Genomic DNA, 23,997 nt, shown 5'->3' with positions numbered 1-23,997 from the left:
TTTGTGGATGACACCAAAATTGGAGATGTCGTGGACAGCGATGAAGGTTACCTCAGATTACAACAGGATCTTGATCAGATTGGCCAGTGGGCTGAGGAGTGGCAGATGGAGTTTAATTTCGATAAATGTGAGGTGCTGCATTTTGGAAAAGCAAATCAGAGTAGGACTTGTAAACCTTAATGGTATGGTCCTAGGGAGTGTTGCTGAACAAAGAGACCTTGGAGTGCAGGTTCATAGCTCCTTGAAAGTGAAGTCGCAGGTGGATGCGATTGTGAAGAAGGTCTTTGGTATGTTTTCATTTATTGGTCAGAGTATTGAGTATAGCAGTTGGGAGGGCATGTTGCGACTGTACAGGACATCTGTTAGACCACTGTTGGAATATTGCGTAAAATTCTGGTTGATGTTGTGAAACTTGAAAGGGTTCAGAAAAGATTCACAATGATGTTGCCAGGGTTGGAGGGTTTGAGCTATAGGGAGGGGTTGAATAGGCTGGGGCTATTTTCCCTGAAGTGTCAGAGGCTGAAGGATGACCTTTATAGAAGTTTATTAAATCATGAGGGGCATGGATAGGATAAATAGACAAAGTCTTTTCCCTGGGGTGGGGAAGTCCAGAATTAGAGGGCATAGGTTTAGAGTGAGAGGGGAAAGATATAAACAAGACCTAAGAGGCAACTTTTTCATGCAGAGGGTGATATGTGTATGGAATGAGCTGCCAGAGGAAGTGGTGGCGGCTAGTACAATTGCAACATTTAATAGGCACCGGGATGGGTGTATGAATAGAAAGGGTTTGGAGGGATATGGGCCAGATGCTGGTAGGTGGGAGTAGATTGGGTTGGGATATCTGGTTGGCATGGACGAGTTGGACCAAAGGGTCTGTTTCTGTGCTGTATATTTCTATGACTCTATAATTCTAATAAATTGTCAGGTATGATTTCCCCTGCATGAAGCTGTGCAGACTGTGCTTGATTACATTAGATATTTCAAATTACAAGTAGCTCTGCATAACGTGCATTTCGGCGGCGAGATTTGGCTATAATGTCTCTGAAGAATTAGGGAATGGTACTTTGGAGAGTGTTTGCCTCCATTTGAAATAGTGCGGTTTCAGTGGGGATCAGTTTGTGTGTTCCATTCTGTGCATGCAGAGATGTCCGTGCCGAAATCTTCGTGCCTACCTGCATGTGTATCAATGTCATCTGCCAATAGAGCAGCTTTCTGTGAGAAGTACTGTACAGAGAGCAGCTTCCTTAAATTTTGTAAATGTACTGTTTTAAATTTACTTTTGTTCATTAATAAATAGATTTCAACCTTCAATCAGGCTGTGCGATACTTTGCATTCGACCTTTGGGTGATTTCTGAGTGATCGTGAATGATTTCTTTTGCTGGTCTGCCCCAACCCGACTTTTTCCTTGACCCCATTATTTATAATAAACAATTTTCTGTCAAGCGAGGTTTCGCTGGAATGCATTACGGTGTTTTAGGAGAACCACCTGTTTCTGCCATTATATCCTCTATAATAGACTCTATTGAGCAAACTGGTCTGCAGTTACCTTTTTTGCTTCCTTGCCTTTTTGAATAAATGTGGTACATCAGTTTTCCAATCCTCTGGGACTTGGAGAATTCAGGGATTTTGGAGATTACTCAAAGTGCGTCCTCTAATCTCTTTCGGCACTTGCCTAAAGGATGCAACCCATCAAGTTCAGGGGCTTATTGGCCTTTAGCCCTATTAGTTTCCCTAGTACTTTTTTCCTAGTACTAGTTATTACAATTATTTCCTCTCCATTTTGCCTCCTCTTATTTAGTATTTATGGAATGCTGTTAGTGTCTTCTAACATGATGTCTAACACAAAGTATTTATTCAACTCCTGGACCATTTCCTGATTTCCCATTATGATTTCCCCAGCCTCATTGTCTAATGCTCCAACATTGTTCTTTACATATTTAAAGAAGCCTTTACTGTCAATTTTTATATTAATTGTTAGTTTACTCCCAACATATTTTCTCCCTCTTTATTTTCCTTGGGACGTATTTTCATGGGATTTTAAACTTGCCAATCCTCTAGCTTACTGCTAATCTCTGCACATAGTATGTATTTTTTTCTTTCAAATTGATACTATCCTTAACTTTCTCAGTTGAATAGCATTGGTTTATCCTTTTCCTAAAATCTCCCTCTTCAATGGGATATATCTTTGTGGTGTATCATTAACTATTTTCTTAAATATCTGCTATTGCTCATTAACCTTCTTAACTCCCCAGCCCAGCCCAGCCCAGCCCATCTCTGCACTCATTCCTTTCTAATTGCGTTGATTTAAGATGTGCAGTTATTTCTGACCCAAGTTCCTCACTCAAGCTGAATGCTTAATTCCACCAAGTTATAATACCTGTTTTCCAGGGGATTGTTTACCCTGCGAGCATTTATTAAAACCTGCCTCGTTACACTTTGAGGTCCAAATATCCTGATCCATGGTTTGATGCACTGCATTTTTCTTTCTAGGAAGCTGTCTTAAGTGCACTGTATGAACTTTTTCTCATGACTACCTTTGCCAAGTTGATTTTTGAAAACTGTGTGAAAAATGAAGTCAACCATAATTAATGTTCTGCCTATTTTTAAATTCTCTCATTATTTCCTGATTTATTCTGCAACCTACAATATAGCTGTTGTTCGGGCATCAATAAACAACTTCCGTCAGTCTTCATCCCCGTGTCATTTCTTACCTCCACCCAAATGGATTTTTCCCAGTTCAAGATAATTGTTTTCACTATTTACTTATTCCATCTTGCACTAACAAAGCTATCTCATCACCCTTTCCTTCCTGCCGATTCTTTTGGAAAGTAACATACCCATGAATTGTTTTTGCCCTACTTTTGATGTCTTTGTAGCTGTTTCTCTGTAATTATTATAAGACTATGACCATTAGCTTATGATGCCATTTTGTGACACCTGCACAAATGTTTTCTTGATAAATTTGAAATAGTTCTCCCATTATGAAGAATTAAACAGTTTTTTTTACATGTCATTGAATTATTTGGATTTATTTAGTATTTCTGTGAATACTTGAGGACTGCATTGCTTTTATTTAATTTGTCCATTGTATTAAATGTTGAATATCTTGATTGTCTGGTTACTTATATAACAGGTATGTTGGTTATATTAAAAAACAGCTTATTTACATGCAATATTATGGCAACGCATTACTATGGTGAAGCGTTTCTGGTTTTCTAACACATTTGTCTGTCTTCTGATTGTTCCTATAATATATTGTGCAGTATTTATTACGCAGAGTTTATCCATGTTTAATGCTGTAATATCTGACCAGCAGTTCTACTGTTTTCAGTCAATAGGGAATTACTTGGTGACCAGGAAGGAATCGATGTGTTGCTGCAGCAGTTATCAGTGAGTATCTGTATTCTCTCGTCCCTGACTCGTTCAGTATACTTAACATTTTTTTAAAAAAAATGCATCAGAGGTCTTCTCTCATTATCAGTCAGATATAAATTGTATCTGAATTCTCAGTAACACACACTGCTATTTCGCATATGGATGTGAACATGAGGTTTTTCCATCTGCAGCTGTGGATGGGTGGATGGATTATAGCAGAAGTTTGCAAAGAAGAACTTCAGTGTAATGCCTCTCATTTACATAGATTGTCCCAAACTATGATAGATCTAATTAATAACTTTTTTTTTAATGAAGTCACTTGTATTGTAGGCATGTTTTGAAGCTGTTTGTGCACAGCCCATTTCCATGAGCAGCATTCAGATGCATGGCCACTTGATCTGTCTTACTGATATTGGTTGAAAGAGCTTGTTGGAGACCTTATGATTCTAAAAGTCATGAAAATGGGATTTTGTGCGTTGTAAGTAAGATTCTTCAATATTGCATTGTCTAACTTACATTGCTTAAGTAATAAAGTGGACTTGAACCCACTGTTTAAGGTGACTTATTACCATCTAAATCAATGTGCCACAAGTGGGCTCCAATTGATTTTACATTAGACTTCAAATTTATTGCGACACTTGCTTTTCAGGATGTTGCACAGTTTAGGACTTTGGCACAAGATTAGACAGGCCATTTAGCCCTTCATGTCTGCTCAAGGCACTATTTGTAGCAAATATTTCACATTCTGAAAGATTTAATAATTCCATCACCTTGACCCAAGGTTTAATCCAGAAAAGAATGACATCAATGTTTTGGTACCTAACTGAATTTTACATTGTTATTTCACTGATGTGTTTCACATATTTCCCTCTAGTTCTAAGTTATTAAATTGTCAATAGCTGTAATTGAGTCTGCAGGAATGATACAAGAATGAAACTTCTAGACCTTGTACCTCCTGATACTGAAATGACAGGATATAGTTACATGAGTGAATGAGTAGTATTAGACCATTCAGACCCATGAGCCTGGTCCATCACTGAATAAGAGCATGGTTGGTCTGTTTGATTTTAATTCCACGTTCCATTTACCCCGATAATATGTGATTCCCTTGTCTAATTAGAATCTATCTGCCTCCACCTTAAAAATATTTAATGGTACTTATCTCCACCATCTTCTGAGGCAAAGTTCCACAGTCTCTCAATCCTCCAAGAGAAGAATTTTCTCCGAACCTTTGTCTTAAATGTCTGATCCCTAATTTTAAAGCAGTGCTCCTCATTTGGATTTGATCACGCGAGGAAACATCCTTTCCAGGTTCACCTTGTCAAGACCATTGGGGATTTTGCGCAGTTCAGTCAACTGCACTGCCCCCTCTGGAAAAAAAACCTCTAGTGGAGACAAACCCCTTCTGTCACATGACAACCCATTCATTTCATAAATTCAGTAAATCTCTGAACCTCTTTTTGTCTATTAAATTGAAAATGTTAGACCAGCGAAAAGGACTTTTGCATTGCTCAGTTGTTTTGTTAACTTTATTTTGAAATAATCATTTGTACATCACCTCATCCATAAGTGTTGTGACCAGGTGAGAATGAAGAACATTTAATAAATCACTGCAGCATTGGCAGTGCACTGATATGTTTTATGACATACCAGATAACCTTTCCCCAACAAAGGTGCAAGGTCCAGCCATGCTTTGGCATTTTACCAGTGCCCTTTCCTCCATCAGAAGATCATAATGGGGGATTTTTGCTAATGATGGCAAATGGTCAGATCCTTTTGCAAATCCACAGATTATAGAGAAGGCAGAGGACAAGGAAATTGATAGATTTTTAAAAGAAATAGGTTGAAAGGTTGTGGGGAGCCAGCAGGAAAGTAGACCAGCAATGAACACATTGCTGTCATTTTGGGAATTACCATCTCCAACAAAAGAGAAATTAGCTGCCTCCAGTTTATATTCAACAGCATAACCATGATAAGAGACATAACTATGATAAAACCTCTGTCAATAACATCTGTGGCAGGGCTTTTAGGAGTGGGAAACTTAACTGGACCAACCACACATGTACTGTGGCTACACAAGCAGCTCAGAGGCTCTATGTTCTGTGATAGAGATTAATTACTAGTCCAATAGAGTTCACAGCACATCACTGCATTAAAGGTCCTGAAGAGTCTTTCTGTTCAAAAATGGGCCTTATCTATCTTTTCTAACATATTTCTCTTTGGTTGCTCTTTTTAATACTTTTATAAAATTCCAAAGTTAAAATGGATTTTAGACAAAAGTTTGAGTTTGACATTATTTTATCAATGAAATACAGTAGTCATTGGTTCTGTTACTGTGCTATTCGTCTGCTGTTGAAGACAGATAAGAATAAAATCAGTGGCACAATTTTTAAGTATTGAATGATGGATATTCTTTTTAAGAACGGATCTGTTATCTGTCACAAAACACATGCAAAATGATTTCTGTGAATTTCTAATTCTGGAAGCCAGCCTTTATTCAAAGGTTTATAATGGCTACAAATTCTACTTTTGCTGAGATATAAGTACTGCCTAAGATCAGTGCACACATGTAGAATGGGCTTTTGTTGAATTCTTTGTTCTTGCTATGCCTTTCTTAGGAGAATAAGGTGAAGCGAAATAAAAAACGGAAAGATGTGTGACATTTTATTTAGAGTGAAGTAATCAAATAGAATTTATTTCGCAACATGAAGGTCCATCTATTTAATTGAATTGAGACTTTTAAATGGTGGTATGGAAGAATTAAATAGCTTTCTAGGCAGTTATCCTTGTTATTAATAGTGCAATAGAAAAGTGCTGAACAATTACTTGCTATAACTATTTTTAGATGGAATATTCTGATAACTAAATTGCATCAGTTGCAAAATAGAAAAGCTATACAATCTGTTCAGTCTTGTAAAATGCATAGCAGTAATGTTTGTGTTGCAAACTTAAAGTTTGCTGTAGGATATGATTTCTGCAAAACCAGACGAAAGGAAGGTATATATCAGGATTCCCTCAAGTTCTTCCCCTGCTTTTCTTAACCTATATTAATGACCTAGGTTTGTACAGGGTTGAATTTCAAAATTTTCATATAACAGAGCGCTTTAAATTATTGCAACAGGATTGTGATAAATTTCAAGAGAACTTAGACTGGATTAATGGGCAGAAGAATGGCAGGTGAAATTTAATACAAAGCATTGCACAGTGATTTATTTTGGCAGTAAGAATGAGGAGAAATAAGATAAAATTCAGGTCTCAATTCTACAGCGGCTGCAGGAACAGAGAGATCCATGGCTACATCTGCAGAAGTCATTGAAAGTCAGCAAGGCAATTAATAAAATGGAATGTTAAGCTTTATAAATAGAGGCAAAACAAAAGCAAGAAAGTTGTAAGAAACCCATATAACATTCCATTGTAACCTGGTTTGGTTACAATGGAATGTTGTGTTCCATTTTGGGCAACACACTTTAGGAAAGGTAAGAAGGTATGAGAGGAAGTCCAGATGGGATTCATAAAGGTTCCAGCAATGAGAAATCAGTTCTGTGGGTAGTTTAAAGAAACTGAGGTTTCTTGGAGAATAATAGATAAACATAGGAGCAGATGGAGGCCATTCAGCCCTTTGAGCCTGCTCCACCCTTCATCACGATCCTGGCTGATCATCCAACTCAATAGCCTAATCCTGCTTTCTCCCCAAAACCTTTGATCCCTTTCGCCCCATGTGCTATATCTAGCTGCCTCTTAAATACATTCAATGCTTTGCATCAACTACTTCCTGTGGTAATGAATTCCACAGGGTCACCATTCTTTGGATGAAGAAATGTCTCCTCATCTCAGTCCTAAATGGTCTACCCCGAATCTTCTGATTGTGACCCCTGGTTCTGGACATACCCACCATCGGGAACATCGTCCCTGTGTCTACCCTGTCCCGTCCTGTTAGAATTTTATAGGTCTCTATGAGATCCCCAACCCCTTCACTCAGTGAAGACAATCCATCTCTCCTCATATGTCAGTCCCATCATCCCTGGAATCAACCTGATAAACCTTAGCTGCACTCCTCGAGAGCAAGAGCATCTTTCTTCAGAAAAGGAGATGAAAACTTCAAACAATATTTGAGATGTGGCCTCACCAGAGCCCTGATTAATTGCAACCACACATCCCTGCTCCTGTACTCTAAATCTCTCGCAATGAAGGGCAACATATCATTGTCCTTCTTTATCTCCTACTGCACCTGCATATCCAGGCCCCGTTGCAAACTCCCCTCCTCCATTTTATAGCCATTATAGCCATTCAGTTCGTAATCTGCCTCCTTGTTTTTGTTTCCAAAGTGAATAACCTCGCATTTATCCAAATTATACTGCATCTGCCATTGATTTGCCCACATACCCAACCTGTCCAGATCATGCTGAAGGATCTCTGCAACCTCATCACAGTTCAGCCTCCCACCCAACTTGGTATCATCTGCAAACTTTGAGATGTTACATTTTGTTCTTTCATCCAAATCATTAGTATATATATTGTGAACAGCTGGGGTTCTAGTATTGATCCCTGTGCCACTCCACTGATTGCCGAATTGAAAATAACCCATTAATTCCTACTGTGTCTCCTCTCTGCCAACCAGTTTTCTGTCCATCTCAATACACTTCCCCCCAATCCCCTGCACTTCAATCTTTGACAATAATCTTTTATGTGGGACTTTGTAAAATGCTTTCTGAAAGTCCAAATATACCACATTGTCTGACTCCCCCTCGTCAAATCTACTGGTTACATTTTCATAGAATTCTAACAGATTTATCAAGCATGATTTCACTTTCATAAATTCATGCTGATTCTGGCACTGCTTTCTAAACGCTCTGCTGTGAAGCCCTTAATAATGGGTTTGAGAATTTTCTCCACTACCAATATTAAACTTACTGGTCTGTAATTCCCTGGTTTCTCTCTATCTTCCTTTTTGAATATTGAAGGAACATTTGCTACCCTCCAATCTGCAGGGATTCTTCCAGAGTCTATAGAATCCTGGAAGCTCTGGTGATTTATCTGCCTTCAATCCCCTCAGTTTTTCCGGCATCATTTCTCTGCTAATATTGATTATCGTCAGTTCTTCCCTCTCACTAAATCTTGCATTCTCCAACACTTCTGGTACCTGATTTGTGTCCTCTTTTGTCAAGACAGAACCAAAGTATGTATTCAGTTGCTCAGCCATTTCTTTGTCCCCTATTATACATTCCTGTTTCTGTCTGTAGGTGACCTATATTTGTCTTCACTAATCTCTTTTTCTTCACATACCTATAGAAACTCTTAGTGCCAGTCTTTATGCTCCTTGCAAGCTTGCTTTTGTACTGTACTTTTTCCTTCCTAATCAATCCATTGGTCCTCCTTTGCTGAATTCTGAACTGCTCCCAATCCTCAGGCCTATTATTTTTCTTGGCCAATCTGTATGTTGTTTCTTGGATCAAATAATATCTCTAATTTCCTTTGTAATCCATTTGCTTTTGTGCAAGACAGGAATAAACAGTTGATGCAGATCCCCTATGCATTCCTTGAATGTTTGTCATTGGCCTGTCCATTATCACCCCTTTAAGCAACTTTCCTCAATCTGTCAAGACCACCTCGTGCTGCACATCTTCATAGTTTCCTTTATTCGGGTTCAGCATTCTAGTCTCTAAGTGAACTGTCTCAGTCTCTATCTTGATTAAAAAATTCTATCATGTTATGCTCACTCATCCCCAAGGGGTCTCCCCAAGATTGGTAATGATTCCCTTCTCGTTACACAGTACTCAGTCTAAGATGGCTTGCTCTCTAATTGATTCCTCCACATATTGATCAAGAAAACTATCTTGTATACACTCCAGGAATTCCTCCTCTATGGCATTGTGGCTAATTTGATTTACCTAATCTATTTGCAGTTTAAAGTCACCCAGATCACAAAGCATTTCTCCCAATGTTTTAATCATACTCTTGAATGTGTGTTACCTGGAACCCATATCTATTTTAAGAATTCCTAATCTATCCAGATGGTACTAGTATCTTTCAATATTCATAATGCTATTCCATTCTGGGCATCCCTCTTACCTGGAACAAAAGCATTGTCCAAAGAAGCCTGTACTAATGTGAAATAGTCTTTCAACAGCTCTGCCTTAAACTGAGAATCACTATGAATTATTATACAGTGTCTTTTACTTGCCCTGTATAAAAGTTTTGTGAGCTTCTGATACAGTTTTAAAAAAGAATGTTTCATTGCCATTGACACAATTGTCTTGGATGGTTTGATCGCAGTGGAATATTGGCTAGTTTTCTCTTCCTTAATTTCTCGTGGTACTTTTCCCTATTCTTCTCTGAGACAAATACTTGAATCTGTAGATTTGGTCAGAAGCAATAAAGCTTGCTTCCACATTCTTAATCGCCTATTATGATTTTGTTTCATTTTGAGTTCTGAATTCTTGATATGAAAATAGCACAACTACATTGCTGTTGCACTTTATTGTGAAGCTATTCAAGTACTGTACCCACATTGTGAAGGTTTGTAGCTTAGCTTGAGGTTTATGGTGTAGGTTTGCTCGCTGAGCTGTAGGTTTGATATCCAGACATTTCATTACCTGGCTAGGTAACATCATCAGTGGCGACCTCCAAGTGAAGCGAAGCTGCTTTCTATTTATATGTTTGTCCTGGATGGGGTTCCTGGGGTTTGTGGTGATGTCATTTCCTGTTTGTTTTCTGAGGGGTTGATGGATGGTATCTAGATCTGTGTGTTTGTTTATGGCGTTGTGGTTAGAGTGCCAGGCCTCTAGGAATTCTCTGGCATGTCTTTGCTTAGCCTGTCCCAGGATAGATGTGTTGTCCCAGTCAAAATGGTAGTTTTTTTCCTCCGTGTGTAGGGCTACAAGGGAGAGAAGGTTGTGTCTTTTTGTGGCTAGCTGGTGTGACAAAAAGACACGACCCTCTCTCCCTCATAGCCCTACACACGGAGGAAAAAAAAACACCATTTCGACTGGGGCAACACATCTATCCTGGAACAGGCTAAGCAAAGACATGCCAGAGAATTCCTAGAGGCCTGGCACTCCAACCACAACGCCATAAACAAACACACAGATCTAGATACCATCTATCAACCCCTCAGAAAACAAACAGGAAATGACATCACCACAAACCCCAGGGACCCCATCCAGGACAAACATATAAATAGAAAGCAGGAAACAACAGCTTCGCTTCACTTGCAGGTCGCCACTGATGATGTTACCTAGCCAGGTAATGAAACGTCTGGATAGCAAACCTACACCCTGTACCCACATTATAATGACTAAGATTTTCACCATCTCCTTTGTGGTGTGACCTCAAGTGTGTAGGAGACAGCAGGTGTCTTCCAATAAACTACTAATTGTACAGGGACTTAAACACGGAGGGACACGTCCTGGGAGTTCCTCCCAAAGGCAACAACGCAGTGAGTAATTTTACCTTGTGTGCCACCATTCCTGCAGCTAGACCTTTTGAACAGCTGACCATCGAGTTCATATTCCCTGTCATGATAGGAAGAGTCCTATGTTTTGCACCTCACTTTTCTGCATTAAATTTCATCTGGACGCAATGTTTTCTTTGAGGACCTCTGAGAATTTTTTTGATGGCTACTTTTTGATTTTCGGGAGCTATACTTGGTTTTCAGGGGCTCCCTTACCTATATGTAAGTTTGCTCGCTGAGCTGAAAGGTTCGGTTTCAGACGATACGTTGCCATACTAGGTAACATCATCATTGAGCCGCTGGTGTTATGTCCCGCTTTGTATTTACGTGTTTAGGTTTCTTTGGGTTAGTGGTGTTATTTCCAGTTCTTTTCCTCAGAGGATGGTAGTTGGGGTCCAAATCAATGTGTCTGTTGATAAGAGTTCTAGTTGAATGTCATGTTTCTATGAATTCTCATGTATGTCTCTGTTTGGTTTGATGTTGTCCCAGTCAAAGTGGTGTCCTTCCTCGTCTCTGTGTAAGGATACTAGTGATAGTGGGTCATGTCGTTTTGTGGCTAGTTGATATTTATGTAACCTGGTGGCAAGTTTTCTGCCTGTTGGTCCAATGTTGTGTTTGTTACAATTCTTGCAAGGTGTTTTGTAAATTACGTTTGTTTTGCTTGTTATCTGTGTAAGGTCTTTTAAGTTCATTAGCTGCTGTTTTAGTGTATTGTGTTTGTGGGCTACCATGGTGCCAAGAGGTCTGAGTTGTCTGGCAGTCATTTCAGAAATGTCTTTGATGTAGGGGAGAGTGGTTAGGGTTTCTGGGCGCGTATTGTCTGAAGTTTTGGGTTTGTTGCTGAGAAATCGGTGGACAGTATCATTGGGTGCCCGTTCTTCTTGAATACGCTGTCTCGATTTCCTTCGCTTCGTGGTTCTTCGGTTCCCCCCCCCCCCCAAGTCTACCTGCCTGCCCACCCTATCTCGCCCCTGCACACCCCGTCTCCCCTCTTCTTCCCCCCTGTCTTCCCCCTGCCACCCCCCGTCTCCCCCCCTTATTTCCCCCGTCAGGCCCCTTCTTCCTCCCCCACCCAGTAGGCTTCTTTCCCTCCCCAACTTCACACACCCCTCGCCCCTTTATCCCTCTTCTCGCCCTCCCCCGCCTCCCCTGTCTCCCCTCTTCTCACCCCCACCATATCCCTCTTCTCCCCTGTCTCACCTCTGCACCCCGTTTCCTGTCTGCCCCCGTCTCCTGTCTGCCCCCGTCTCCCCTCTGCCCACAGTCTCCTTGCTCCCCTCCCCCCTTGCCCTTTTCCCCTTCCAGCCCTACCCTTCCTCTCCTCCCCTTCCTCCCCCCTCCCCGCGCTCACCCCCCCCCCCTTCCCCGTGCTCGCCCCCTTCCCCACGCTCGCCCCTTTCCCCGTGGCCACGCTCTCCCCTGCCCTGTATTCTCCCCTTGCCCCCCCCACTCCCCCTGCCCCCCCACTCCCCCTGCCCCCCCACTCCCCCTGCCCCCCCACTCCCCCTGCCCCCCCACTCCCCCTGCCCCCCCACTCCCCCTGCCCCCCCACTCCCCCTGCCCCCCCACTCCCCCTGCCCCCCCCACTCCCCCTGCCCCCCCACTCCCCCTGCCCCCCCACTCCCCTTGCCCCCCCCACTCCCCTTGCCCCCCCCACTCCCCTTGCCCCCCCCACTCCCCTTGCCCCCCCCACTCCCCTTGCCCCCCCCACTCCCCTTGCCCCCCCCACTCCCCTTGCCCCCCCCACTCCCCTTGCCCCCCCCACTCCCCTTGCCCCCCCCACTCCCCTTGCCCCCCACTCCCCTTTGCCCCCCCCACTCCCCTTTGCCCCCCCCACTCCCCTTGCCCCCCCCACTCCCTTTGCCACCCCCCCACTCCCTTTGCCACCCCCCCACTCCCTTTGCCCCCCCCACTCCCCTTGCCCCCCCCACTCCCCTTGCCCCCCCCACTCCCCTTGCCCCCCCCACTCCCCTTGCCCCCCCCACTCCCCTTGCCCCCCCCACTCCCCTTGCCCCCCCCACTCCCCTTGCCCCCCCCACTCCCCTTGCCCCCCCCCCACTCCCCTTGCCCCCCCCCACTCCCCTTGCCCCCCCCCCACTCCCCTTGCCCCCCCACTCCCCTTGCCCCCCCCACTCCCCTTGCCCCCCCCACTCCCCTTGCCCCCCCCACTCCCCTTGCCCCCCCCACTCCCCTTGCCCCCCCCACTCCCCTTGCCCCCCCCACTTCCCGCCCCCCTTCTACCCCTTCCCCTTCTACCCCTTCCCCTTCTACCCCTTCCCCTTCTCCTACTCCCCTTTTTCCCACTCTCCTCTTCCCCCACTCCCCCCAACACATCACGGACCTCCTACTCCACATGTCCCAACATCCACCCCACCCCCTCCAATCTCCTCCTCCTGAGGTCATTTATTAAATTATCATTTATTACCCATTATCGGATCCAAGATATCCTGCTCCCTGGTTGGCTTCATTCTACATTGGGTTAAAAACATGGACTGCAGATGCTGGAAACCAGAGTCTAGATTAGAGTGGTGCTGGAAAAGAACAGCAGGTCAGGCAGCATCCGAGGACCAGGAAAATCGGCATTTCGGTCAAAAGCCCATTTAGTTTAAAACCCTATCTCCAGCCCTAGTTATGTGATTTTCCAGAGCTCTGGTCCCAGCATGATTCAGGTGGTCTGTCCATCGAAACAGCTCCTTCTTCCCCAGCACTAGTGCCAGTGTAGCATGATTTTGAACCCATTTCTCCTACACCAACTTTAAGCCTTGTGTTGAACTCTCTAATCTTGTTGAATCATGTCATTTAGCCCATGGCTCAGGTATTCACCTGGAGATTATTACCTTTTTGGTTCTGCTTGTTAATTGAGCTCCTTGCTGCTCATATTCCCACAGCAGACCCTCTCTCCTCTGGGATGGGTCCCTCGGCCATTGTGCCATGGCCAGTTTGCACCTCTATTTTATTTACTTAGATATTAATTTGATTTTAAATTTCTTAGTGGTCGTTTAGTTTTTAATTCGGAGAATATTTCTTATTTACCTTTCATTTAAAGGTAACGTATAATAATGAAATTAACAGGTATTACCAACAAATGAACTTAGATTTTCTGTGATGTCACGCTTCTTTTGTGCTGGACCCCAATCCTGGTCCTCACTGTATGCTGTTAACAAGACCAAGCAATTAGCTTAGATTATAGAAAATGATTAATAACATCTGTTCAATCTCTCAATTGTTTTCACCATAATTTCAGCATTCAAGCTACTTCAAACTCTTAATACTGTCCACGATATCTGTTTGGTTATTCTTTTTAAGATGGAATGCTGTATGTGACCTTGATTATCAATTTATTGATGTGGCAAATGCTTTTGAATTGATTGTATTCAGATGCATTTAATTGATTTTGAAAGCAATGGTTTCTGCTGTTGTGGCCCAGTGGTAGTGTCTATACTACTGGGCTAGAAGACCTGGGTTCAAGTCCCACCTGCTCAAAACACTTGCCGCAACATCCATGAATGGATTGATTAAAAATGACTTCTGATCTTGAGGTGCTCTGTGGTAGTGTCCCTAAAACCATGGCCAAGCGATCCAGGTTCAAGTCCACCCTGCTCCAGAAGTTAATAATAACGTCTCTGAACAAGCTGTTTAGAAAATAAAGAAACTGACTACTGCTGTATGATATAAAGTTGGCTTCAGGATGAGGTTTCACTTTCTATTTTGGGAAACTGGCCAGAAGTATTGCTTATTAACGTGAAGGTTTGCCTGATGAGACTGAAATGCTGTGCTGATTCTGGTTAAAAGAGCAAAGTATTCAAATCTAATTTGCCTACAGTTCCATCTGCAGGCATGAACGCCATGAAACATTTTGCAATATCAGCTAAAAATTATTCTTTGGGGAAAAATGAAACATGAATTGCAAATAGTGGGATAAATAAGGACTTGTGCTACCATCTCAAAATGCAGTAAGTGGGCTGTAAACTTGTATGTAAATTATGTGTCTTACACAAGCTTTGCTGTTCTCAGGTTTAGCAGAATAACCATGGAAACTGTAAAAGTAGGTGTGATGGGTACTCTGGATTCCATGGTAGCTTATTTTGTCTGCCTGAGGAGTGTGGTGTTATTGAAAATCTCAGGGCTTTAAGTATTAGATGTAGCATTTGGTGCAACATATCTGACAGTTGTTTAATGCTGTAGCATATTTTTAAGTAATGGTAGATGTCTGTGAATTACGCACTAAGAAGAAGTGATACTGATGTTTAATGTGAAGATTAATATGCATTGATAATGTTGGCTACTCTTCAGCAATTATTGCCACAGCCAACATTTAAAGGAATCAAGGCTGCAATATTATCTAGTTTTCTTCAGCTATCATTAAACACTTGAGCTTCAAATGATGTATTTTACCTCCATGTCACAACATCCTGAATTTCTGGCTTTAAATCACTCCAATTTTATGATTGCTCTGTACTATACTTGATATCTCAACTGCATAATGAGTAAACGCTAATGACTGTTAGGTTTTCAATCTTCATTAGATACAAACCTGAATCTACCAGCTGAAATGTTGTTCTACTCCGCTCTTTCTACTCAAATATTTCATTTGGAATGGTTGATTATAAACCTAGCCTCAATTCAACCATTCCATTCAACTAAATTGATTTTTACTTAAGCAAAACTTTGAATTGATATATTTATGCTGCTGGCTAAATGCAGTTTGAAAAGTGTTGAACGTTTTCATCTCAAGGAAAGAATGCTATCTTTGCTCCTCTCCCATTCCATTACCATGTCATTATGATTTGACAATTGTCGAGATACCATTCTTGTAAGGAATTCACACCCTAAATGGTTAAATAATCATCTATCTTGCTTTCAAAATATTTTTTTTCCCTGGGGTAAGTCACAATTCTATTTGTTTTTTCATTAGCAGATTGTTTCCTCTTACCTCAGAAAAGGTTTATTGCTGTGATTACTGACACAAGTTTGAATCTGTCTTAGTTTGTGATTTATAGGAAATATGTATTTAAAATTTATTATGTAACTTGTTAGTTGACATATTTCTCTTGGATGCTAACTTAGAATTTACACTCAAACTCTTGTACAGAGCAACATGGACTCTTCACAAAGCAAAACACAGTCTTAAAGGCTATTGAACTTTGGATGTCGGAACAATAATACCCAAATCACTTTGATCATACATAATGTATATTGATTAAATGCATGCTCATGGTATCTGCATGATTATTCAAGAGTGAGTGAGATCCTGTATATCTGTCAACTGACTGTCATTGGGCCAACTGCCACCTTTGGAGCATCCACTCATACAAAGGAAGGGAATTACTGCGACTTGTGCAAGGAATCGGACAGGTGTGAGTTCTCTTCCATTGATCCTTGGAGTTTCTGAAGGATTGTTATTGCATGCTGTACCCTAGACAATCGTGTCATTGTGGAAGTTTTGAATTTTATTGCATCATGGAGGAGGCAACTTCAAGTGCAAATTGCTACAAATAATATCCAAATACCCTGAGGACTGTTTTATCCTTATAAACCATTTTTTATGGCATTGTTTTATTTCTAGAAAGTCGAGCAACTGCTCATGAATAAAACTTAAATGAACGCCAATAGATAATGTCTTTTGGTTTGGAAATCTCCATGTTGCTCCTGAACTTAAGGTGATCTTGCTTTTCATGCTTTCTTTTGATTAATTCTCTTAACATTTTCTTAATTTAGAATATGTTCATCTGACTCTACTTTGCATAAAGGGTTAATAATTTAGCACTTCTTGTAATCTTGGAGGTTTAAATTACAGAATTCCACTCCATTTTCCTGTCTCAGCTTTTAATGCTTAAAATATAAAATATAAAACTGTGGCATTATGATGCTTGAACAACAGACAACTTTAATCGAATGTGATTGTTGAACTTGCCCATGAAAATACAAAGGCTTGAAAATTCCTTCAGAATTAATAGCCTTGAGTTAGTAAAATGTCAGCAGTAGCCAACAGTAAGCTTGATGTTGCAAATCCAGTTTACTGCAGGCACCTTTTCTGAGTTAAGTGGCATTAATCATAGAATTGTAATGTTGCAGAAGGAGACGATTGAGTCCAAGACAGCCCTCTGGAGAGCAATTAAGTCAGTGCCAGTCTCCTGTATCTGCTAGACACCTTAAGAGCTTTTGAAACATCTCTTAAAATCATTGATCGTCTCTACTTACAGCATCCTCATAGTTAATGTTGAAAGCAGGATTTCCGGGACCTATTCCCAAAAATAAATTTATTTCTTGCCTCATCCACGTAACCTTCGTGTTAACTATTTTTGCACAACATATCTGGAGTTGTTGTAATTGTGGTTCCTGTGACTCCAATCAGATGTTTATGTTCCAAACCTGGGCTTTCAATATTATTGCGGGTGAATAGAGCACAGACCTTTTGAGACAATACAGTGATCCCCCTGTACCTGCAGGGGATATGTTCCAAACACTATCGCGCAAGCCTGGAACCACAGATAGGAGCGAACCCGTTCATTTAAATGGGAAATTTACCTTCCCGGCAGCCCCCTGGTCCCTGGTTCTGGAATGTTCCATGTAGTATGTTCAGGCTGCGGTAAACCTATGCGTAAGTGAAACTACAGAAACCAACTCCATGGATACAGCATTTACCCTGTACTTGAAATTCACAACTGCAGTTTTGATTGGTCTTATTCAATTTGTGCAAAATATCTTCACATAATACAAACAACATGATGTGTAATGCCCCCGACATCATTGGGTCACCTTATTTGCTTTAACCAAAATGACTTCTAACTGTCTTTCAACATCTATATTCTTAGTCTTGCACTCTTGCAACTTTCTGTTCTAAAAACTTGGCTGCATGGATCCATGTTCCTCCCTTGTGACTCCCTTTGTTCATAGACAGAGATTTAAAACTTCTTCACAATATGACGACTGTTTTCTGATTGGAGAAACATGCCAATGAATTGCTTATTGGCTTTGAATCTTTTGGGGAAGAAACTTTGGTTGACGTAGCTACTTTTTGTATAGAAGTTTTTTTTTATAACTCTGATTCTTTGATTTAAAAATGGAAAAGTGAATTGACCGTCCTTACAGATGCTTTATGAAAAATAACCTTTTAAACCGTTACAGTCCTTACTTAGAAGACAATCCAGTTTATGTTAGATTCGATGAGATTATCTACAATATGGAATCAGGCCCTTCAGCCCAAGAAGTCCATACCGACCCACCGAAGAGTAACCCACCCAGACCCCATTCCCCCTACCCTGACTAATGCACCTAACACTATGGGCAATTCAGCATGGCCAATTCACTTGACCTGCACATCTTTGGACTGTGGAAGGAAACCGGAGCACCCGGTAGAAACCCACGCAGACACTGGGAGAACGTGCAAACTCCACACAGATAGTCACATGAGGCTGGAATCTAACCCAGGTCCCTGGTGCTGTGAGTCAGCAGAACTAACCACCGAGCCACCGTACTGCCACAATGTTCTGCATCAAAGATATTCAAAAGCAAACCTGTTTAGAACGTACATTTTGTAGCACAACATTTTCACTTCTCTATGCCTTCAACAACCTGCAGTTACATTTATGGGGAAAAGATTTGGGCCTTTTCTCTATAATTTTGTGACCCAGCTGGATATGGGAAAATGACTGAACAGAAAGACTTTAAGTGCATTACATGAATTGTAATTTCATTGACTGATTATGCGGCACAAACTTCATTTGTACATGCTTGCTTGTTGTAGCATAGCAACGCTGATGAATTCTACATATGGTGGTGAATATGAAAGGTAAAAATGTGATTGATCAGGAATGTACAATGACCACTTAAATGTTTAGAGGATCGTTCATGATTTTATTAATTTGCCATTAATTGTTTATTTCGCCATGCTTAAAAATCGGAGAAAGAGAAAAGGATGTCTTGAAAACTTTGCTATTATGTGAATTTAAAAGTGATGAGCCATTTAGAGTGAAGATACTGCAATGTTAGTCTTTAACATCTTGTGATATTAGTAGTGCTGCTTCTGTATCCGTCATTGTAATTAGGCGTGTAAAAAGACAGTTTTCCTGATGACCATTACTGCTAAATTAAATGTCAAGTTGGAAGCATGACATGTTAAAGGAATTTTGAAAATAAGTACATCAAAATAAATCATAGTACATTTAATCAATAGGGAAATTAAGTGATTTTCATGTCTGGAGGAGGCAGCACAAACACATTCATAATTCTGTGAAAAAAAACTAAAACCAAACGCTTTGTGTGGCGATATTGACCTGCATTTCAAAGTGAGTTTTTTGCCTGATGCTTACTGTAATTTAGCCACACATTCAGTCTTTGCTTTTTTTTACAATCGTTAATAATCCAGAAACAAATGCATATTTGGATGCATTTTTAAAATAAAATACGCAGGTCATTTGGATAATTTAAAATTATTTTATGTTAATACAGTGCCAAATTTTCCCATCTGTCTCAGCAAATGGTGGTTGGTTGAGGGGTGAGTTGCTAATGCTAGTAAATTTCTTTGGCTTAAAACTATATTTATAGATATTTTTAATTAACCTGTTCAGACATGTTATGATAACTTTGCAGCAAGTGCGTCTTGAACTCAGGCCTTCTGGCCCAGAGGAAGTGACACTACCACAGCACTAAAAGAGCTTTTATTTATATAATGTATAAGACCAGAAGACATTGGAGCAGAAATTAGGCCATTTAGCCCATCAAGTCTGCACTGCCATTCAATTCCAACTGATACATTTCTCAACCCAGTGCTCCTGCTTTCTCCCCATAAACCTTGATCCCCTTGATAATCAAGAACCTATCTTTCTCCGTCTTAAATGTACTCAATGACCTGGTCTCCACAGCCTTCTGTGGCAATGAATTCCATAGATTCACCTCTCTCTGGCTGAAAAAGTTTCTCCTTATCTCTTTTCTAAAAGATCTTCCTTTTACTCTAAGGCTGTACCCTTGGGTCCTAGTCTCTCCTACCAATGGAAGCATGTTGCCAACATCTACTCAGTCCAGGCCATTCAGTATTCCGTACACTTGAAGTAGATCCCCCTTCATTCACCTAAACTCTATCGAGTATAGACCCAGAGTCTGCAAACATTCCTCATATGTTAAGCTTTTCATTCCTGGGATCATTCTCGTGAACCTCCTCTGAACATGCTCCAGGGCCAGAGCATCCTTCCTGAGATATGGGGCACAAAACTGAACACAATACTCCAAATGTATCCTGACCAGTTCCTTATAGAGCCTCAGAAGGCTGCGTTTAAATTCAAGTCCTCTCAAAATAAATGCCACCATTGCATTTGCCTTCTTCACTACTGACTAAACATGCATGTTTAACTTGAGAGAATCCTGGACTAGAGCTCCCAAGTCTCTTTACACTTCAGACTTCTGAATTTTCTCCCCATTTAGAAAATAGTCCATGCCTGTATTATTCCCATCAAGATGCATGACCTCACACTTTCCCACAATGTACACGATCTGTCACTTCTTTGCCCACTTTCTACAGCCTCCCCGCCACCTCAATGCTGTCTGATCCTCTAACTTTGTATCGACTGCAAGTTCAGCCAGAATGCCCTCAGTTCCTTCATCTAGATCATTAATGTATAAAGTGAAATGTTGTTGTCTCCAACACTGAGCCTTGTGGAACACCACTTGTCTCCAGATGCCATCCTGAGAAGGACCCTTTTATCCGTACTTTCTGCTTTCTGTCAGACAGCCAAGCTTCTTTCCATGCTAGCACCTTGCCTCTCACACCATGTGCCCTTACCTCACTCAGTCACCTCCTGTGCGTCACCTTATCAAAGGCCTTCTTGAAGCCTAGCTAGATAACATACACTGGCTCTCCTTAGTCTAACCTGCTCATTGCTTCCTCAAGGAATTCTAGCAGCATGGACTTCAAGAAGGGCTTTGACAAAGTGCTGCACAGGAGGCTACTGAGTGAGGTAAGGGTACGTGGTGTTAGAGGCAAGGTGTTAGCATGGATAGAAGCTTGGCTGTCTGGCAGAAAGCAGAGAGTAAGCATATCTACCAGCTATATATCCCAATGTGAAGCAATTGGGAATTATTGCTCCTTCAACAGTAGCTGTTGGCATCCCCAACTGCCAGGTAATGGCAAAGAAATTGTGAACATGTGGAGGAGCATTGTACTTGAGGAAATATAAGGGCTACCAAAACTTAAAGAAATTGATGCGAAGGGCCATGGTGAGATTTTCAGATTGGAACAATAATATTAAAGTGTACTAAAGCACATGAGTCTGAGACACAAGTCTGACTTGATGTGGGATGAGACACAAGCAGCAGTGTTAGACCAAGTTACATTTTCTGAAAATAGCAGGAAATGACTCCTTTTAAGGGCATTGAATTACTCAAATTTGGAAATAGCAACGACACGCAGGTTTTTAGTGAGCCAAGAGCAAGCGTTGTTCTGAAGGTTATACATTCTTGGCAAATGCTTTCGCTTTTGTTTGTCTTGCACCGGTCCAAGAATTTCACCTGTAGCAGCATAATGCGAATGCCCCCGGCCGTCCCTCTTAATCATGGCCCCAGTTCTGAAACCCAGCAAAATAGAACCAGGGTCCTATTCCATTATCCCTAGCTGGAGTATTCAGGCGACCAGTCTGCTTTGAACACTCTAATATTTTCAAAGTAAACCCTTCCGACCCCCAGGTCACTCAGCTAAGAGCATCAAGGGAGCACCGAGAGGCAGGGGCTGGGACAGGCGGTAGCTCACCTCGCGGCGGACCACCAGCCCGATCCCAAGATCCAACTACCAGCTTTTTAACTGCACCAGCTTTAGTATATGCTACTGGAGCTGGAATTCCCGCGGCTGCTGGCACCAGACTTGCCCTCCAATAGATCCTCATTAAAGGATTTAAACTGTACTCATTCCAAATTCAGGACCTCGAAAGTGTCCTGTATTGTTATTTTTCGTCACTACCTCCCCGAGTTGGGGGTGGGTAATTTGCGTGCCTGCTGCCTTCCTTGGATTTGGTAGCCGTTTCTCAGGCTCCCTCTCCAGAATCGAACCCTGATTCCCCGTTACCCATGGTCACCATGGTAGGCACAGAAAGTATCGTCGAAAGTTGATAGGGCAGACATTCGAATGTGTCGTCACCGTCACGAGGTCTTGCAATCTGCCCGATGTTATCTAGAGTCACCAAAGCTGCCGGGCGAGCCCGAATTGGTTTCGGTCTGATAAATACACGCATCCCCGCATGTGTCAGTGCTCATTTGCATGTATTAGCTCTAGAATTACCACAGTGATCATTCAAAACGTTACGTGGATAAAAGGAACCATAACTGGTTTAATGAGCCATTCGCAGTTTCACTGTACCATCTGTGAGTACTTATACATGCATGGCTTAATCTTTGAGACAAGCATATGCTACTGGCAGGATCAACCAGATAGCTGGACCCAAAAGACTGTCCACCGGCTGACTGGCGCCCGTGCCTCACCCTCCATAAGTCAACCTGGCGCCGGGTTCAACTGTTATGAAATTTAGCCTCTCGTCTGACCCCAAAGCAAGACACCCCGGTCACGACGGATCAGACGGATAGTCACCCTCGTGGAAGAAAGGGTGAACACCCGCCAGCCAAAACCAGTCGTGTGCACAAGCTCAGAGGAGAGAGTGGGAGCTCCACGTCCTTGGCTCCTCTAGCCGGCTCGTGTCCAGCACAGTGCTGCGAGAAATGGAATTCCGAGGGTCGACACGCAAGGGAAACAGAGAGATGCCAAGAGCCCCACACACAAAGCCTCACTCGAGGACCAAGGGCAGTGTACGGGCAAGCATGTTCCCGGGACCCACTCCAAAACACTCGATTTTGGACCACTGGCTCTGCAAAGCTGCAGCTTCCCGGCCTCACCAGAGCATCGTGTGAGAGTCCGTTTCGGAGGCAGAGGGGTGCCAGCTCTCCCAACCCTGCCGTGGTATTGTGACCCTTGACAAACGAGAGCACGCGTCCAAAAGCACCGGGAAGGAACCACTCAGCCTGGAGCACCGGCTCCTAACAGGAAAGTCAGCCCGCCAAGGGACCTCCCATGCCGGATGGGCAGTGCCAGATCGCTTGAGTTGTAGACCGCAGCGAGGTCGTCCCTTGCACCATGCTCGCAGGTCTGGGAGGAAACCTGGATGACGAGCACCGCAGGGCGGCAGAGCCATCTCACAGCCGGGTGGCAAGGGTGTTCATGCCATTTTCCAGCATTTTTATTTTTGCGGCCACCCACTACCAGAACCGGTTCTGCAGCGCACGAGGCCTGCACTAAGCGTTCGAGGGTTTGGGAATGCACAGGCAAAGGTCAGCCCGCATCCTTCCTGGCAACACCCAAGGGAACCAAGCAACTTGCAATTCTCGCTTTTATATTTAAACCAGTGCCTGTGGAGGGATGGCCTGAGTCGATATGGATTTTTCCCACCCTCAAAAAATGTCAATTGACCTCCGCACAGGCCTCTGACTTACTCTTAGAACAGATGGAAAGAGTTGGGTAAGTCTGTCAAAAATTTGACAAAGTGTCAACAATTAGACTTCCGAGAGCTCTTCAGCATGCGCCCAGACCTGCTATTCAAGTGCTCTGCCCATGGAACCGCTTTTGGATGCCTTTCAAAGTGGTCCCGTGCTGCCATTTTGTTCTAAAAATAGTGTTCCTAGAAATCTCTGGGTACCCCGCCAACCTGGGAGCTGGCTAATGCCCAGTACCTCTGAATGGGCCTGGATTCCAAATTCGAGTGCTTCAGTCTCGAACTCGATCCCCGCAAAACTGTTTGGATTTTACCGCGGCCAGACTTCCGCGACAGAGAAAGTTTCAGTTTTCGGGCTGCAGACACTTAATGACGGCCGGATAACAGCAGAGCTGAATTCCCCCAGGTCCTGCGACAACTCGGAACACATTTTCGTCATGAGTTTTCGGATGTTTTCCGATGGTTTGGCGTATTCCTCTGCTGATGCTTAGAATATTTTTCACACTTCTCAGAAGATGTTTCCAAGTCCTTTTTTTCCTGGTTACTGACTTGTCCTTTTCAGGACGATTTTCAAAACTCCCAACCCGCTTTCGGGCGCACATGCTTGGGCATTCTTTCCAGGTTTGCCAGGCTTGGTCCTCAGACATTTTTCTAAGTGTTGCTGGTTACTCGTTTTACCCTTTCAAACATTTTTCTAAGTTTTT

The 23,997-nt window shown here is 42.4% G+C and overlaps 1 protein-coding gene and 1 pseudogene across 1 annotated transcript in view; one reads left to right on the top strand and one right to left on the bottom strand.

Annotated features, from left to right (window-relative positions):
- Window positions 1–23,997, top strand: part of ctnnbl1 (catenin, beta like 1) — a 195,996-nt gene that overhangs the window by 81,135 nt on the left and 90,864 nt on the right. The window contains exon 9 of the mRNA XM_043710185.2: window positions 3,333–3,391. Within this exon, the coding sequence (XP_043566120.2) occupies window positions 3,333–3,391 (59 nt within the window). The remainder of the gene's footprint in view (window positions 1–3,332; window positions 3,392–23,997) is intronic.
- Window positions 21,237–22,244, bottom strand: LOC148147658 (18S ribosomal RNA; annotated as a pseudogene).

This window comes from Chiloscyllium plagiosum, unplaced genomic scaffold (assembly GCF_037043375.1).
Source record: "Chiloscyllium plagiosum isolate Xiang-an unplaced genomic scaffold, Cpla_swu_hap1 HiC_scaffold_15, whole genome shotgun sequence".
In the NCBI taxonomy this organism is placed as follows: domain Eukaryota; kingdom Metazoa; phylum Chordata; class Chondrichthyes; order Orectolobiformes; family Hemiscylliidae; genus Chiloscyllium; species Chiloscyllium plagiosum.
Note: the sequence above shows the minus strand (reverse complement) of the source record. Positions and strands in the feature narration are given on the sequence as shown.